The sequence below is a fragment of the Cervus canadensis genome, chromosome 7 (genome assembly GCF_019320065.1).
Source record: "Cervus canadensis isolate Bull #8, Minnesota chromosome 7, ASM1932006v1, whole genome shotgun sequence".
Lineage (NCBI taxonomy): Eukaryota > Metazoa > Chordata > Mammalia > Artiodactyla > Cervidae > Cervus > Cervus canadensis.
In genome coordinates, this window is record NC_057392.1 from 24,258,179 (window position 1) to 24,275,948 (window position 17,770).

Genomic DNA, 17,770 nt, shown 5'->3' on the forward strand with positions numbered 1-17,770 from the left:
AAAGACTCCGTAAAAATGGGTGCCTCTTTGGAGCCAATTCCCTTCTGCCTACTCCAAAGCCGTTCTCAATAATGACTGTTTTCTTAAGTCATAAAACAGCAGGAAGCAGAGTCCACTGTATATGCAGGCGGCCCATTACAATCGCATATTTTTCCCCTCTGACGGCCAGTTCTTAAAAATTCAAGCACCCATCATTTATTTTTCAAAGTTCAATCACTGTTAGTTCTTTGAATGTTACAGGAAAATACTGGCTATACAGCAAAAACTGCCCTTTTTTATGCATCAGTGAAGGGGGGCAGTGGAAGGCATATGGAGGGCTCACCTGATTTAAGTTTTTCCCTCCCGGTAGGTTTGCCTTTGAACTCTCCCAGAGGTGGCTGTTGCTTCTACTTTTACTTAAATGTTCTTTTTAACTGAGGTACAGGGTTTCCCAGATAGCTCAGTCAGTAAAGAATCTGCCTGCAATGCAGGAGACCCTGGTTTGATTCCTGGGTTGGAAAGATCTGCTGGAGAAGGGAAAGGCTATCCACTCCAGTATTCTGGCCTGGAGAATTCCATGGACTATATAGACCATGGGGTCACAAAGAGTCAGACGAGACTTTCACTTTCACTTTTCATAGCCGATGTACATTATATATTAATAAGTTTCAGGTGTACAACATAGTGATGTGCAAGCTTTAAAGGTTGTACTCCATTTATAGTTACTATGAAATAGTGGTCATACTCCCTGTTGCACTATATATCCTTGTGTGTGTGAGTGTGTTGGTCACTCAGTTGTTTCCGATGACTTGTGATGCCATGGACTGTAGTCCATCAGGCTCCTCTATCCATGGAATTTTCCAGGCAAGAATATTGGAGTGAGTTGCCATTCCCTCCTCCAACTATATATCCTTGTATCTTATTTATTTTATGCATCATCATTTGTATCTCTTAACCTCCTACTTCTACGTTACCCTTCCCCAGTTCCCTGCTTCCATTTTTATTTTTTAAATTTTGTGTGCTTATTTATTTTTTAAAGTCTTTATTGAATGTGTTAAAAGATTGTTTCTGTTTTATGTTTCAGTGTTTTGGTCACAAGGCCTGTGGGATTTTAGCGCCATGAGCAAGGATGGAACTCACACCCACTGCTCTGGAAGGAGAAGTCTTAACCACTGGACCACCAGGGAAATCCACCTGCTTTTATTTTTCAAGAAAGGGATTCTATAGCCTCCTGAGTGAGCCTTTCTGGAAGTTTAAGTATCCTCAAGGCCAACTGCCTTAAACCTCACAACTGCCTGCGCCCCATCCCGCACCTGTTGTGATCTGAGCCTGCTTCCTCTTTGGTCCTCGCTGAGCACCAGGGCGCCTGCGTGGTGTGTCTGGTGTGTTTAACGCAGGGTCCCTAGGAGTCTTCAATCTGCCGTTCCTACTTTGGAAACCTCCCAAGTTGGGTTTGGTTGGAACTGTGTGGTTCTGCGCCTGTGGTTTTCTTTTCACACAGAAATGGGAATCGAGGGTGGTTACCAAGTCCTGGAGTTTCCTGAGTCTGGGTGTGGCCAGAACATCTCCAGGTACTTAAAGAGAACAATCTGCAGCCCGGGGGAAATAAGGTCAGAAAGACAACAGGCAAAGGGCACCAAAGAGATGATGTACCGACAGCTTGTCCTGAGGGGTGGTCCCTGGTGGGCGTGTGGTTCCCTGTGGGGCTCCGCCCACTTTGGGGGAATCAGGAGGGTTGACTGACACAGCCCCCGGGGTGATCACCGTACCATGAGGCTGTGGCCAGGACTCCAGGGAAGACTGCCACGAGTTGTAGTGCTCACAGTTTGACCTACAGACAGCCCTGCTGCGGGGGCCCCCAACACCACCACCACAGGGCCGGTCCTCTGGACTGGGGGGCAGGAGGTGGAGGGGCACCCAGAGACGCAGGCACAACTCGGGGATCGCTGGCATTTCCTGATTCCATTCTCTGTGCCAGGCACACAACACTGTCTCTTTCAAGTTATAGAGACGCTCTCATTAATATCCCCATTTTACAGATGAAGAAACTGAGGTTCAGAGAGCCTCCATAACTTCTTGAAAGCTGAAGCACCTCAGCCCCGCACTCCGCTTGTTCAGCCCAGCACTCAAAATTCTTAACCACTTCTTTACAACCTGACACACCTGCATCTCAACTTCTTGGCCTAGCAGGAAGCCCAGTTTTTCACCCCTTACCCCCACCCTGAGAATAGAGGATATTAATTTTCCACCGGGGGCCTGACATGGTTAGAAGGCATGCAGATGCCGGGCTGGGGCTCCAGTCAGCTCCACAGATCTGCAAGTGTAACCCAGCCTCCATCCAAGGGAAGGGTGTGGTTCTGGAAAAGAGTGCTACTCTTGTGTTTACTCAAAGATAGTCATTAAGTCACCGTGAAGACATTTTTCTGCAGACTAAACAACCCCACTCCTTTTTAAAAAAACTTTTCTCGCAGGAGCTATTTTTCTGGTACCATCTTTCTATATTTGCTGGTTTTCCCCCAGGCATTTCTCCCGCCTCCTATTCTCTATTTTAAACAATCCTGTCATAAGATTTTGATCTGTGGCACAGAAAGAAAAGGGTCATTTGGGTAGATTTCATCTCCAGCCTCCAAATGAATAAAAGGCCAGCATGGATGGTAATCAGCCCTTGTGGTCCACTCTGACTCTCTGGCCTTTTTTGGGCCACCTCTGTGCCTGGCCAGTCTTCCATGGAACTTTACCATGTATTTGGTCCTTAGGCCCGTGCTGTCCCCAGATGATTCTAACATGTACTTGAGTCAGTCTGATTTCCTTCTGCCCTCTAAAAGGATGCTTTGAAAAAAGAGCCCGGAGCCCAGAGACAGCTTTTGACAAGTGAGAGCATCCAAAGTAAAATTCTCCCTCTCTACAGGGGCCTGACATTTCCCTCTGGGAGAGGTTTCAGCCACATCTGGGTGATGCTGATTGAAAGCTAGGCTTCAAAGACATGGTCCCTGGTGCCTGAGTGTACCAACTGGGGCGGGAGCAGGGGGGTGCCAGCCCCGAAGGGGGCCCACTTACTTCGAGGTTCTCGGGGTCCATCCACTGTGATTTTGATGGCTCTGTGGTAGGTGGCGACTTGCGGTGGGTTTGTGAAGACGGTGATGGTCAGAGTGAAGCTTTTCCCTGTTGGAACACAAAAGAGAGCAAAGAAGGATGAGGTGATGGCCTGACTATATTTGCTGGGTAATTCAAAATTAATGTATACCTTCCAGCCCTCATACTGAAATGAGGCAGGGCTTGAGCACATGTATCGGTCTTTCCAATACTCCTTTTAGTTTGGCTTTGCTGGAATTCTGGAAAGTACAACCATGCTGTCTAGATGTGGCACATCCGGTAGTCACAGGGCTTTTGTTTGATCATTAATAACACAGGACCAAGAGAGATTCAGATGTGTTTACTTTTAGGTCAAGAGTCCAGGAACATAGGGGCAGATTGGCAGCTAGAAACCCCCATGTCTTCCCTTTTAATAAGCTCAGGGCAAAAGGAGTAAAAGAACCCATTTTTGTCTTTCCCCTCTAATGTTCTTTGTACCTCCAAGGATTAGGAGAGATAGAATTTCTGAGGATAGGCTTAATTGGAATGATTCTCTCTGTATTTTGAAAATACTAATTGTTGGTGATTTAAAATATTATTTTGATTATGCCATAGGCACTCACCGGGTTGACAAGACAGAAAGATACAGACTGACAGACTGAGATACAATGACAATTTTGAGCATAAATATGCACATGGATTTCCATCTAAATGTTTTATACATACTCACATTTTGTGAGTATGTACTCATTGCATACATGTCATGCAGTGATTTTAATAATTAGAAAAAATTGTTTAAAACATAATTTATAATAAAAATATTAATATATAAATATATTAGCTGTTTAAAAGCGTTTCTTCTTGTCAAAGTGGTTCAGAGAATGTCCTCTGGGTTTGAATTCTGGCTAACTGACTTTAAACAAGTCACTAGTCTTCCCTTTGTCTGTGTCCTTACCTTGAAGGTGGGTACACATAACTTCTCCTACCTTATAGAACTGTGCCTGTGTGCGTGCTAAGTCACTGCAGTCATGTCCGACTCTGTGTGACCTTATGGACTGTAGCCTGCCAGGTTCGTCTGTTCATGGGATTTTCCAGGCAAGAATACTGGAGTGGGTTGCCGTGCCCTTCTCCAAGGGATCTTTCAGACCCAGGGATAGAATCTGCGTCTCTGTTATCTCCTGCATTGGCAGGCGGGTTCTATTTGGGAGGCCCATAGAATTGTGGAGGAGGTTAAATGAGGTAATATGAGTAAAATCATCAAAACAGTATCTAGCATATGGTATTCAAAGGTGTGAGTGTGTGTGTGTGTAGAGAGAGAGAGACATAGAGAGAGGCATAGCTCTTCCTGCAAGACAGAAGATTTAAGTTCCTGGACACATATTTAACATCTCCAGATTTCAGTTTCCTGGTTTGCAAAATGAAGGCATTCGTGGGATACATACAGTGTCACTGTTCACTCTGGTTTTATCTTTGAGATAAATCCCATTATCCATCTCCACAAGGTAGGCGTGTGCCTGCACCCAGGGTGTTTCCCCTGCTGCCTGAAACGCCAGCATTTCAGATTCCATTAAAACACTTCTTCCTTCCTAGGGCTGCTATAACAAATTATCACAAAGTAGGTGGCTTAAAGGCTTCCCCGGATGCTCAGCTGGTAAAGAACCTGCTTGCAATGCAGGAGACCCCGGTTCGATTCCTGGGTTGGGACGATCCCTTGGAGGAGGGCATGACAACCCACTCCCGTATACTTGCCTGGAGAATCCCCATGAACAGAAGAGCCTGGAAGGCTACAGTCCATGAGGCTGCAAAGAGTTGAACATGACTAAGCACAACATGGATGGCTTAAGGGCTCCCAGGGGGCACTAGTGGTAAAGAACCCAGGTGCCAATGCAGGAGATGCGAGAGACGTGGGTTTGATCCCTGGGTCAGAAAGATCCCCTGGAGGAAGAAATGGCAACTCCAGTAATGCCACTGCAGTATTCTTGCCTGGAGAATCCCATGGACAAAGGAACCTGACGGTCTACAGTTCACAGAGTTGCAAAGACTTGGACACAACTGAAGCAACTTAGCATGCATGCGTGCAGGTGGCTTAAAACAACTGAAACTTACAGTCTCCTAGTTCTGGAAGCCAGAAGTCCAAAACTGAGGTGTTGAGTGGGCTGTCCCCTTCCAGGAAAGAATTCTTCCTGGTCTTGCCCCAGCTTCTGGTGTTACTAGCAATCCTTGGCTCTCCTTGGCTTGTGGCAGCATCACTCCCATCTCTGCCTCCTTCCTCACATGGCCTCCTTCCCTCCATGTCCTCTGTCTTCAAATCTCCCTCTCCTTATAAGGACACCTGTCACTGGATTTAGGGTATACCCTACTCCAGTGGCACTTTCCCTTAATTTGACTATATCTGCAAGCCCCTATTTCTAGATAAAGTCACATTCTGAGGTTACTCATGGACATGACTTTTTAGGGAACACTACTCAACTCAGTGGGTTTCCCTGGTCACTCAGTGGTAAAGAATCCACCTGTCAATGCAAGAGATGTGAGTTCAACCCCTGGGTCGGGAAGATCCCCTGGAGAAGGAAATGGCAACCCACTCCAGTATTCTTGCCTGGGCAATCCCTGGACAGAGGAACTTGATGGGATCCAGTCCATGGGGCGGCAAAAGAGTCAGACATGACTGAGTGACTGAACAACAACATTCAACTCAGTACAAACACTAAAAGTCATGAGTTCCAGTTGCAGCACTACAAGTGGCCACTGCTCTCTAGGTTTTTACCTGTGGGTTTTACCCCAAGAAACAGTCTCACTCCTGTGGTGGCCCTCCTATAACCATCCTATTTTTTGCTTTCTAAAAATTTTTATTGAAGTATAGCTGCTTTACAATGTTGTGCTAGTTTTAGGTACATAGCCAAGTGATTCATATACATATATATATATATATATATATAGTCTTCTGCAGATTCTTTTCTATTATAGGTTATTACAGGATACTGAATATAGTTTCCTGGGCTATTCAGTAGGTCCTTGTTGTTTATCTATTTTATACATAGTAGTATGTATCTGTTAATCGAAAACTCCTTATTTCTCCCTCTCTGCCCCTTTCCCCTTTGTTAACCATAAGTTTGGGCTTCCCTGATAGCTCAGTTGGTGATGGACAGGGAGGCCTGGCATGCTGCAGTTCATGGGGTCGCAAAGAGTTGGACACGACTGAGCGACTGAACTGAACTGAACTGAACTAATAGATCAGTTTGTAAAGAATTTGCCTGCAATGCAGGAGACCCTGGTTCAACTCCTGGGATAGCTACCCACTCCAGTATTCTTGGGCTTCCCTGGTGGCTCAGCTGGTAAAGAATCTGCCTCCAATGCAGAAGACCTGGGTTCGATCCCTGGGTTGGGAAGATCCCCTGGAGAAGGAAAAGGCTACCCACTCAGTATTCTGACCTGGAGAATTCCATGGACTATATAGTCCATGGGATTGCAAAGAGTTGGACATGGCTGAGCGACCAAGTTAACAACCATCTTATCCTTGATTTCCTAAATGACAACAAAGACCACTGTCTTCCTAATGTTGGTATTTTCAGGACTGTGTAGAACTTACAAGTTTTCAAGCACTTTCCCATATACAATTTTATCTGGTCCTTCCAGCAGTCTCATGAAATAAACAAGACAGATTTCATTGCCTTTGGTTAACAGACAACAAAGCTAAGACTCAGAGAGGGTGAGTGGTTTGTCCAAAGTCACACAGCTTGGATACACAGAAAACCCAGATCTCCCAGCTTTGTGTTTCATATTATTGCCATGAGGTCCCCAAGCTCTACCTTCAAACTCAGCGGCACCAGAACCAGGAATCCAGACTTGTGGTACCTTCCCTATGCTCTGCCACTGCCCTTAAAAGAGAACACAGTCCTGGGGATGATAATGGCTCCAAACCCTACTCAACAGCTAATTGAGAGCCTGGGTTATAGTTCAAAACTACTTTCCTCCTGAGCTGAATTTAGGCTCCTGGCGCTGAATGCCACCCCCCTGGTTAACCACAGAGACTGGCCTACTGAATCGGGAAGGAAATTCAACCAAAGTGAATATTTGCGAAATCACGGCTTGTAATTATAATTAAAATTCTACTATTTTATGCCCATCATTTTATGTGCAGTCAAGAAGTGTCTGTCCAGCAAAAGCTACTAGGTGGGACGTTTTGGCCCCAGTAACTGTGGCTCATGAAGGCGGAGGTATTCTGGCTCACAACGGAGCCCTTGTGTACAACTTTGAACACCACGACATCTGCTCATGACCTCATAGACAGCGGCAGTAAGTGATGACATTTGGCTCACAGGTGTGTGTGACATTTTTCCACCCTAGGAAAGCGCTGCCTTCCACTTCCTTGTATTCTTCTGTGCAGACCTGGCACCGGACTTGACACCTGGGGACAGGCCTGCCAGTGGGCACGTCAGACCCTTGGAGCCCGGCCCTCTGCCCTGCCCACGCCCCCACCACACCATGACCACGCCCACCACACCCTGACCACGCCCCCACCACACCTGGCCACGCCCCAGCTCATTCCTGCCGAGACACAGTCCTTCTTGGCCAGCACCTGCCGCGATGGTAGATGCGCCCACGGCCTAATGTGTTATTAGCCAAATTCCCTCATCAAAATGACCTATGGGCCTGGTATTTTAAGTGCGTAGGTGTGGAGAGTGAAAGCCTCTCAAGTGTTTTTCTCAGCAAGCTGTGGGCAGACTAGTAGGAACGCAGAGGAGAGCAAAGAAAAGACAGTTCAGTTCCATAACCACCGCCCTGAAATCGGCTTTTCGGGGTCAAACACGGGGCTGGGAGATGGTGCTGCCATAGAGAACTGATCTTTCCATGTGTAGCCTGCGCGGGTTCTTTCACGGAGCTGCTGGGCGGCTCCTTGCAGCTCTGGGCTTGGCCCACAGTGGGACCCGAGGTGCCCCTGGCTGTGTTGCTGAAAGACTGCGGCCCTGGACTCCCGATGGGGACAAGTTGCAGGTTCACGGGGGTGGCCCTGTGTGGGTTCGCAGCGGAGGGAGCCAAGGAAAGGGGAGCACTCGGACCTTCCTTCTCCTGCCCGCAAACCTCACCCAGATAGCACCCTGAGTTCTGGCCAGTGGTTCGGTCCAGGAGGAATTCTATTTAGAAGCACACACACTCGGACTGAATTAAGAAGGTGGAAGAAACCGCGAAGGAGAGAAGGGCTGTCTCGAAGCCTGGAAGCAGCACAAGATGAGAACTTGATTACACAACCCCGTGGTAGTGCCAAGGCATGGGGTGCTAGTTAACAATGAGGGCTGCCTGGGTTCGAATGCCAGCTCTGCCCCTTGCTAGCTGTGTGACCTTGGGCAAGTGACTTAACCTCTCTGAGGGGCTTCATCATCTGTAAAACAGGGGTGATCATGGTCCTTCCATCTCACAGTGCTCTTATGCAAATTATGTGAAATGAGGCATTAGCAAATATCAGTTTAATTATCATTAAAGATGTGACAAACACAATTCCACAAAGATCACAGCTGGAGGCAGTCCCGTGAGGCGGGGCTGGTGGCAATTCGGCATCGAGGTCTGATGGTGGGCAGTGAGGGGACCCTTAGTGGTTGGCAGGTGGTGCCAGTGGAGCTCCTTCAGGCCCATCCTCTCTTCTCTAGAAAATTCCAGCAGACAGGTGGAGTGCACAGGACCAACAGGCAGGCAAGGAATGGGGCCTAAAGACCCATCAGGAAAACTGCACATTCAACTGGAACTTCAAGTTCAAGGTCACTCCTGTCCTGCCAGCTGGCCACCTTCATAAGGCACAATTGCAACTGGCTGAGCCACTTGACAAGCAGCCAGCCAAATGCTCGCCGCCCCCCACTCCAACCGAGAGCATGTGTCGTTCCCCTCGACGCCAGTGTGTTCATCCAAATGCCAGCACAAAATAACTAAGTGCTTTATTTAGTTGGGAAGAAGGTCACGGGGCGCGTCTTCCTGGATGTCGGCTGCCACGACATGCTTTCCAAGGCGAGGCAGGGATGAGGCTCCAAGTCTCTGCTTTCTCCAGCTCCACGTTTACCAGCCACGGGGCTGTGGACTCGGGCAGCCGGCTGTGGTCTCATAAAGCCATGGCTGGACACTGCAGTTCCGCCAGGGCCCCGGGGCACCACGCCACTTCCTCACCACATCTGGAAGTGGCGAAACCTCAGGATTGCTGCAAATGGGCGCCCTGCCGCCTCCCCCCACCCCCAAGGGCGAGGGTGGGGAGAGGAGCAGAAGGTGAAAAGGTGACTCGAGATTATCTGGGGCCGGAGAGTGGAAGCACATCCTTAGAAGTTCATCAGGTCACGGCAGTGAGCTCCTACGGCCATGGGCGTGTCTCCCTCTGTCCAAACTCTTGTGATCATTTGGTTCATGGGCAGCCAAGCCACCCGTGTTGACTCCTCAGCCACTGGGCTCTGTCTTGGTCACTCTCCCTGGTGAAGGTTTGGACCCCGTGAGTCATCTTCTCCTTTCTGGGGCCAGTTTCGGTTGGGATGTGAAACTTGCCCTTTGTCACGCAAGGGTAGGCTATGTGCACCGAGGACCGTCTGCTGAAAGGGGTCACCTAGCTAAGGAAATGCAATCACGACATTTTCCACTCATCTGTGCATCTCTGCCGGGAGACCGGTTGAGTTCACACACTTTAAGCACCCAAAAGAGCGAGAAAGGAAAAGTCAAAAAAAAAAAAAAAGTGCAACTTTGAAAAACGAAGAAAGCCAGAGAAGGCTCAAGTTTTGCCCTTTGCAAATTCTGGAAATGCCAGAAGATTTTGAGATGCGACATGAAAATTTCTCCTCTTACTACGTAGTTTGTGCCGGGTCTAATTTTGATCACCCAGTAAACTAAATATTAAAATGAACAAATCCTCAGAGATTCTGGGAGAAATCTGAATTGGGGATGTTTTTCACGAAGTATCTTAATTTATGTTTTTCACTTTTCCACTGGAACAAGCTAATGGCCAAAATGCATGTTTTTGCTCCTCAACCATTTCCTTGCCCAAACACATACCACTATTTTCTACACTGGGGCTGTATAATTATTTATTTGGGGATTTCTGAATAGAGGACAGATTCTTCAAGTGGCGCAGAATTTCCTGGTTTCTCTGAATTGAATTGAGGTGACGATGTCAGTGTGTGTCCACTTGGATGCAAAGTGCCCATGTTTAAGATGTTCTTTTCCAATCGCACCTGCAGCCATGCAGGAAGAATGCAGAGGGGCGTCCCTGGCTTTTTTGGCACAAGGACAATCTCCCCACAAAGTTGCCTGAAAGTCAAGTGCTTAAAATACAGAAATAAGTTTTCCAGAAAAATCAGCATGCATTGGATGTGATGGAGCATTTGAAAAACAGCAGTTTGCTTGGAGAAAACCCAAAACATACCAAGTGTTTTCTCTGGAGCTGTTCTGGAAAAACGAGTTGTTTGAGGACAGGGATGGTCTTTTATTAATCTTTGCGTCTTCTGTTCTGAGGCAATAGAAAAATGTTTGATAACTGGATCAGTGAATTATTCTGTAAAGTTGCAGCTTGACAGCTGGTTCTTTATGATGTCTGACTTCACTTGGAAGGTCTGACTCTCCTTTTCATTGGCCTGGGTGTGAGCTCTGCTTTAATAAGGGGATGGCTGGACAAGCCCTTCTCTTCATGAGAAGCATTAACCAAACCCCAAAGAACCATAATGCTCTCACATGATTTTTGCATTTCTTCCAGAGGAGGCTGGCAGGCTACAGTTCATGGGATCGCCAAGAGTTGGACAAGACTGAGCGACTAAGCACAGCATACCCGCTAGATATCACAGTCCCTTTCTGATCTTCCTTCTTCCTTTTGGTGTCCAGTGCCTGCGTGTCTCCTATGAGCAACCAAGGTTAATCCTTGCAGCCCAAACACCTCCAGGGCCTTGAATTCACAGCTTCTTTAGGCCAAGGCCACGCCTTCTGCCCTGTATTTCCACCCTGGGGAGCCCTCTGGTTGGTGCACTCTAATTCCCTATTCTCCACCCATCAGGCCAAATGCCACATGGGACAGGTGACCATGGTGACCTCCTGCGGCTGGCCTAGTCCTGGCCCGAACCCTATGGTGCCCACAGCCCAGTGCCTGAAACACACAGCTTACGGCCAACTAGCACTGCGGCAGAGAGGCCCAGGGGTGGGCATTCTGCAGGGAAACTGGCATCAGGGTCCTCAGGGCCTGCTCGCCAGCCTGTTGGCACCCACAGCTCTGCTGCAGGAGGCTAGGAGGGCGGGTAGGGGGGCAGAGGCTGAGCAGGAAGAAGAGGGAAACTCCAGGCAAGACTGCAGGCCTGGTAGACGGGGCCTGCAGGAGCTGATTTCTAGACACGGTGACATTTACCTCCATATCCGCAGGTTCAGCACCTGCAAATTCAATGCCAAAACCACCTTGGATCCTGCCTCTGAGCTCCCAGCTACGCTCCCAAAGCCCTGTCTGCTCTTCAGCCTGCAGCCCCAGCCTCTTCACACCGTTTGTATATGGTGATGTCAATTCCCTGCTTAAAACCTGCTGACGCTTCGTTTCGCCAGGATCAGACCAGATTCCCAGCATGGGATATCAAGGCCCTCTCTGCTGGCTGGATGCTCCTCTCCCACTGTGTTTTCTCTACTTGGACATCCTTCCTGATGCCTTCACCTGGACAGCCGCCTCGTCACGCTGAGATGTCTCCACTGAGATGACAAGTGGCCCAGAAAGACCCCTAAGCTTGTAGTGGGTGAGGCACCTGGTGGTACATTTTGCCTCGGTCACTCCTGTCTTTTCACCCTAGCACCGGCCACTCAGAACAGCAACATCTGTTAACTGGTGGCCCCTCATTGACCCCGGCAGGCTGTGGCTTCTCTCTGGCTGACCTTTGTGTCCCTGGGGCTAGCCCAGTGCCTGGCACACGGCAGATGCACACTGTTCATCTGATGAATGAATGAATGAAATACCCTCATGAAATGACCTCTGCGGGTGGAGGACAGTTCTAATAAAGTAGCCATGGGCACTATACTTATTTGATCAAAGACGGTCCAAAGCCTGTGAACGACTCACCAGTAAAAACAGAGAATCCCAGGTCAATTGCAGGGTATGACTATACCTGAGATGACTATATTATTATTATTATTCCTGTGTTTATGTACAGATAAACACAGCAAATGCCTGGGATGGCTATTATTATTATTCCTGGGTTATTTATGAATATTAATGAAATTCCTGCTGTGTCTGAAAGGCATTCTCATTTTACAAGCTTCCTTGGAAGATAAAGGAACATAAATTCTTTGCCAATGAAGAGTGGAAAGTGGAAATGGTATTGTTCTTGCCTTGCTGATTCAGGGGGACATGGGCTAACACCTGCCCGGTCTCTGCCCTCCTCCCTTAGAGAGTCTCCTGTAGAAGGAAGGATGACACGGAGGTGAGTCGTACCTCTTTCTTCCTAAGTCTTGTTACACACACATCATCTCCTTTGAATCACTCTAAAAACCTTTTGCAGTACGTACGAAGGGCACTGGTATACCTGTTGTACAGATGAGGAGAAGGAGGCCAGCACACCTAAGTGAGTTCAGCAAGCAGGCCACCTGCTCGTACTTTGTCACACTACCTTCCAAAGAGCTGCAGAATCGGCACAAACAGATGTATAAGTAGTTATCAGAAATAAGAGGACTATCAGCTGGGACATGATGGCCATGGCGGCCTCGAGAGTCCATGGATTTTGCCAGAATGCAAGACACCTCTTCAAGCCACCAGCCAGGTGAATCGATTCTCTGCTGAGATGTGGCCAAAAAAGAAAAACACGCGTGGATGTTGGCTTGTGTTTTCTGAACACACTGAGATACAACCTTAAGATGACCTGCAAGGGAACAGCCAGGAGGTCCTTAAGTGCGTGGTCCAGGGTGCCGCCGTGGAGCAACTGTAAACCCCCCTCCACTTGGGTGGAGTTAGCAATTATGGAGCAGGAAGAATGCGATGCCGCTGGGTGCCAGCCTGGGGAGCCGGCGACAGGACAAAGGGATTATTCTGCCTCGCTGTGAAAATGGCAGTGTTTATTGTTAAAATACGATCAGGAACTAAAGGGGCATGTATGAATCATAAATATTTGCATGCCGTTAATGTCTGGACAAAGGAGTTGCAAGGGCTAAGTTGGGAGGACTTCTTTTCCCATGGAAAACAGTGCCTCGGATTACAGTACATATTTAATTTCATCTCTTCCATTGCTGATCTGAAATCGCCGTGCCTGCCACGCATAACTCTTTCGTGACCCAAGAGCTAGCTCTACGGGGGCCAAGGGATCAGGATAAGGGCCTGATGTCTCAGAAAAGTCACTCATTTAAACAAATAAAAAAAGCAGGTCCCAGTTGTATTGTTTGTTAGGAGCTCACAGAGCTGCCATCAGTGACTCTGCAGAATTAGGGTCATAGCAACTGACCTTGCCATGACAAGTAATAACCCCTAAAGACTGTCTTATTTCACGCAATCTTCACTGCACTCCATCCCCTTTGGACAAAGTTTGAATCGGGCTCTGATAGGTCAAGTAACTTGCCCACGGACACAATCTTCACTGCACTCCATCCCCTTTGGACAAAGTTTGAATCGGGCTCTGATAGGTCAAGTAACTTGCCCACGGACACATAGCTCTGAGCCAGTGCTCCTTGCCCCCTCCTCTCCCTCAGGGAGGGACATTTGGCAAATGTCTGCAGACATTTCTTGTTGTGAGCACCCAGGACTGGGAGGGAGAATGCTCCAGGCTACTGGGTAGAGTCCAGAGATGCCACTAACCATCCCAAAATGCAAAGCATGGTCCCCACCACAAAGAATAACCAACCCTAAACATTGTTGGTGCCCAGGATGAGACGCTATGCTCCCAGCAGCAAATCTAGGACCGTCCACACAGTAACCACTAGGCTCTACTGCCTGGGGTGGTCACTCATTTGGATATTTAATGAGTCCTCACTCTGTATCAGGCACTGGTCCACTGATATCACACAGGGCTTCTCTAGTTCAGGGTGGAATCTCTTGTGTTTTGAAAATTCATGGCAGGCAGCCTCCTGGGGACTCTTGGGCTCACGTTCATCCTTTTCCGGGTACTGGGGTCTCAGCAGCAGTGTGCCCCCCGTGTGTGCCTGCCTGCCATAGCTGGTCCTTCACACCTGCAGCCGCCCAGGAACTCCCACATGGAGAGTTAACTCTTACCAGTCTCAGAGGATGTGACACACAGCCGACCTCCACGCCGGATGTGGGAGCTGATAACCTGACTGAGGGACACGCAGGGGAAGTGGATGGGGCAGGCAAGTTCTGAGCGAGGGTCCCCAGGCAGAGTAAATACAACCAACCAACCAGAGTCCACAGTCACAGCAAAGCATATTCAAGAAATTCCACCCGTATGGATGAACCTAGAGCTTGTTGCATGGAGTGAAGTCAAGTCAGAAAAGCAGTGCATGTGAACACACACATATGGAATTGAGAAAAACGGTGCTTGATGATCCTATTTGCAGGGCAGAATAGAGATGCAGACATAAAGAATGGCCTTGTGGATACAGTGGGGGGAAGGAGAGGGTGGGATGAACTGAGAGAGTAGCACTGAAACATATGCATTACCATGAATGAAACAGATAGCTAGTAGGAAGCTGCTATATAACACAGGGAGCTCAATCCAGGACCCGGGGAAAACCTAGAGGGGTAGGGTAAGGGGGTGGGAGGGAGGTTCAAGAGAGAGGGGACATATGCATGTTTATGGCCGATTCTCACAGTTGTGCAGCAGAGACCAATACAACATTGTAAAGCCATTATCCTCCAGTTAAAAAGAAATTAAAAAAAAGAAAAGAAAAGAAAATTCCACCCGTAGGAGACACCACCATGATTCAATGAGAACACCAGAGGACTCTTTTTTTTTTTCCCCAGACCTTTTTTTAAGCCATCTTTCCCTGAATCTTCTTGTAGCAAACAAGTGATGGCAGAACCAACACGGAGCTGGTAGGAGAAAGCTCCGGAAGAACCCAGCTCTCTGTCTGCGGGTGTTCCCTGCGAAGCTCTAACCAGGGCTTACCAGGAATGGACGGCAAGTCAGCCTCCGCCCGTCCCTGCCCCTCCCATGCATTTCCCCCAGGTGTGCAAACCGACTCCTTGTCGGTCTCTGTAAGGTATCGGTCAGTGGGGCACACCAGGACCTTACTTTTAGTGCCCTGTAGTTCAGGTGGACACTGTCCACTCACATCAATTCATGTTCCTGGATGAGTGGCTCTATGGCCCCTGACTGACGCCTGATGGATAGGGGCAGGCACTGAGAAGCCAGCTGTGCACTTTGATTGCTTTTGATGGTCCCCCCTGCACCTGCGTGACATTCCTAAGGGAGAGGCTGAAAGGAGGGGGCAGTCCTCCAGGAAGACATTTTCCTGCTGAGGAGCCCCCTCCACCTGCAGTCTCTTTTTCCGGCAGTTACATACCTCCTGACCCAGGAGATGCAGAGATGGTGTGGTTCTGTGTATACAGAACTCTGATATATTTTGATATTTAGAGAAAGACTTTCATATTTAGTGATGTCCTCTACTTTTAAAAATTCTACGAGAACTTTCTGATTTAAGTTTTGCATAAATTTTGTAAAGAGGCAGAAAGCGCTAGGGAAAGAAGAGGAGACATTCTACCACTGATCATGATCAGGGTTTCTCAGTCTCGACGGCGTGACTAATGCTTTGCACAGTAGGGCTGTCCTATGCACTGCGGAATGGCCTCTGCTCTCCCACCCTGGGGTGGGAAACAACCAAAAATGTTTGACGATATAGCCAAATGTGGGGACCCACTGTGGGAGACCACCATGAAAACTGATAAGCAGATACACAGATAAGATCTACCAGCTCTAACCAGCCCTGAGGTTTCAAACGAGATGGGGAAGGCAGAAAAATCTCTGGACCGACCCAAGGTCGTAGTTACTGGAAACACACCATTTAAAGAGGTGAAAGCTGTGTTAGGATACGAGTTTAAACTGTTTCTCATTCATTATAGACAGATAGACGGACAGACAGTGACTATACTCTGTACAATGATTTCAAATGAAATCAAGGAAAAACATCTCTAAAAACCCCAAATCAATGCCTGGAGCAACCTGGAGCATTTCCACCTCCAAACAGGCCCATCCCACCTCTCCTCCACTGAGATCTGATAAGCACACAGATCACCAACTGTGCTCAAACGCCCATATTCCTGTGCACTGCCTTTGTTAGAGCCAAGGAAGTCTCCTTTGTTTGCATAAGGTGACTCAGTTAAGGCCACACACCACCCGCAGGAGGGTGCTGGCCAGACCTCCCATTCACCAGACCCAGGAGAGTCCCTGGATGGGAGGCTGGGGGTGGGGCTGGGGGTGGAGGAGGCACCGCTCTGCAGACTAGGTTGCACCTACATTCTTTTGAACTGTGGTGTTGGAGAAGACTCTTGAGAGTCCCTTGGACTGCAGGAGAGCCAACCAGTCCATCCTAAAGGAAATCAGTCCTGAATATTCATTGGATGCTGAAGCTGAAGCTCCAATACTTTGGCCACTTGATGCGAAGAACTGACTTAACTGGAAAAGACCCTGATGCTGGGAAAGATTGAAAACAGGAGGAGAAGGGGACCACAGAGGATGAGATGGTTGGATGGCATCACTGACTCAATGGACATGAGTTTGAGCAAACTCTGGGAGATGGTGATGGGCAGGGAAGCCTGGCATGCTGCAGTCCAAGGCGTCAAGTCACTAAGAGTCGGACACGACTGAGTGACTGAACTGAACTGACATCCTTAATGATGGTCTGAAATCTCAAAGTAAAAGTAGAGATTCATCAAAGTTGAGAAATAGATAGGAAATGTACCTCCATCTTTGAGAAAACCAGTGTAAGTGGCTCCTACATGAAAGCTTACTCACCAAGGAAACCAGAGGAAACACATTCTGAGTCCACTGACAGGATGGCCACAGGGTCTCCTGAAGGAGGTTGTTGGGATCACCTTACGATTTATGGGTCTTCAACAACCTGAAACCCTTGGTGGTGGAGGAAGTTCAGTGACAAAATAGAGTTTCTAAATGGGATACACTGCCCGATATAGCCAAATAGAGACCGGAACGTGCTAGAATCTCCAATCAGTGCCAACAACAGGAATGCCATGGAAAGCTTTGTTCTCAACGTGGACTAAATAATACATCTCTGTTGAATATGGTACTCGCATCAGGACCAATGACAGAGGGTAAGTGTTGCTGGAAGTCCACTAATGCATGTTCATAAACATAAAAATCTTAAAGAGCAGCAATTCATCCCCCACGCCCTGAGACGGAATTGATAAAACCAGAAACCTTTGAAAGTATTCATTCATAGGCAGCTCATTAAAGCTACACTGCTCACTTAATTTCTGTTAATTGCTTTTTGGGGGCTTCAGATGGGATGTTATTAGTATGGATTTAGTCCTCAAAGATAATTTGGTCCAGGAAGTCTTTTTCAGTGGAAGTACGGACACACACACACGTACACACACACACACACACACACACACACACACACCCCTTGTGACTGCAAGTCCGATAGATCCTTCAAAACTACATAACCCTTCCATACTAACAGTACACGGTCACTCATAAACATCCCCTTTCTGATCTGACAGTGTTTCATAATCACCAACAGAAAGAAAAGAGTCATCAGGCAGTATACCATCTCTCTTTTCAGCAAGTCATTTTTCTTTAAAAATAATAAAGAAAAGGAAACAGAATATGTT

General features: G+C 47.9%; 1 protein-coding gene across 4 annotated transcripts in view; it reads right to left on the minus strand.

Moving 5' to 3' along the window:
* The window catches only part of RUNX1 (RUNX family transcription factor 1), a 265,388-nt gene that overhangs the window by 66,795 nt on the left and 180,823 nt on the right, over positions 1–17,770 (minus strand). For all 4 annotated transcript variants that reach the window (XM_043474678.1, XM_043474679.1, XM_043474676.1 and 1 more), the window contains one exon: positions 3,037–3,141. In XM_043474678.1, the coding sequence (XP_043330613.1) occupies positions 3,037–3,141 (105 nt within the window). The remainder of the gene's footprint in view (positions 1–3,036; positions 3,142–17,770) is intronic.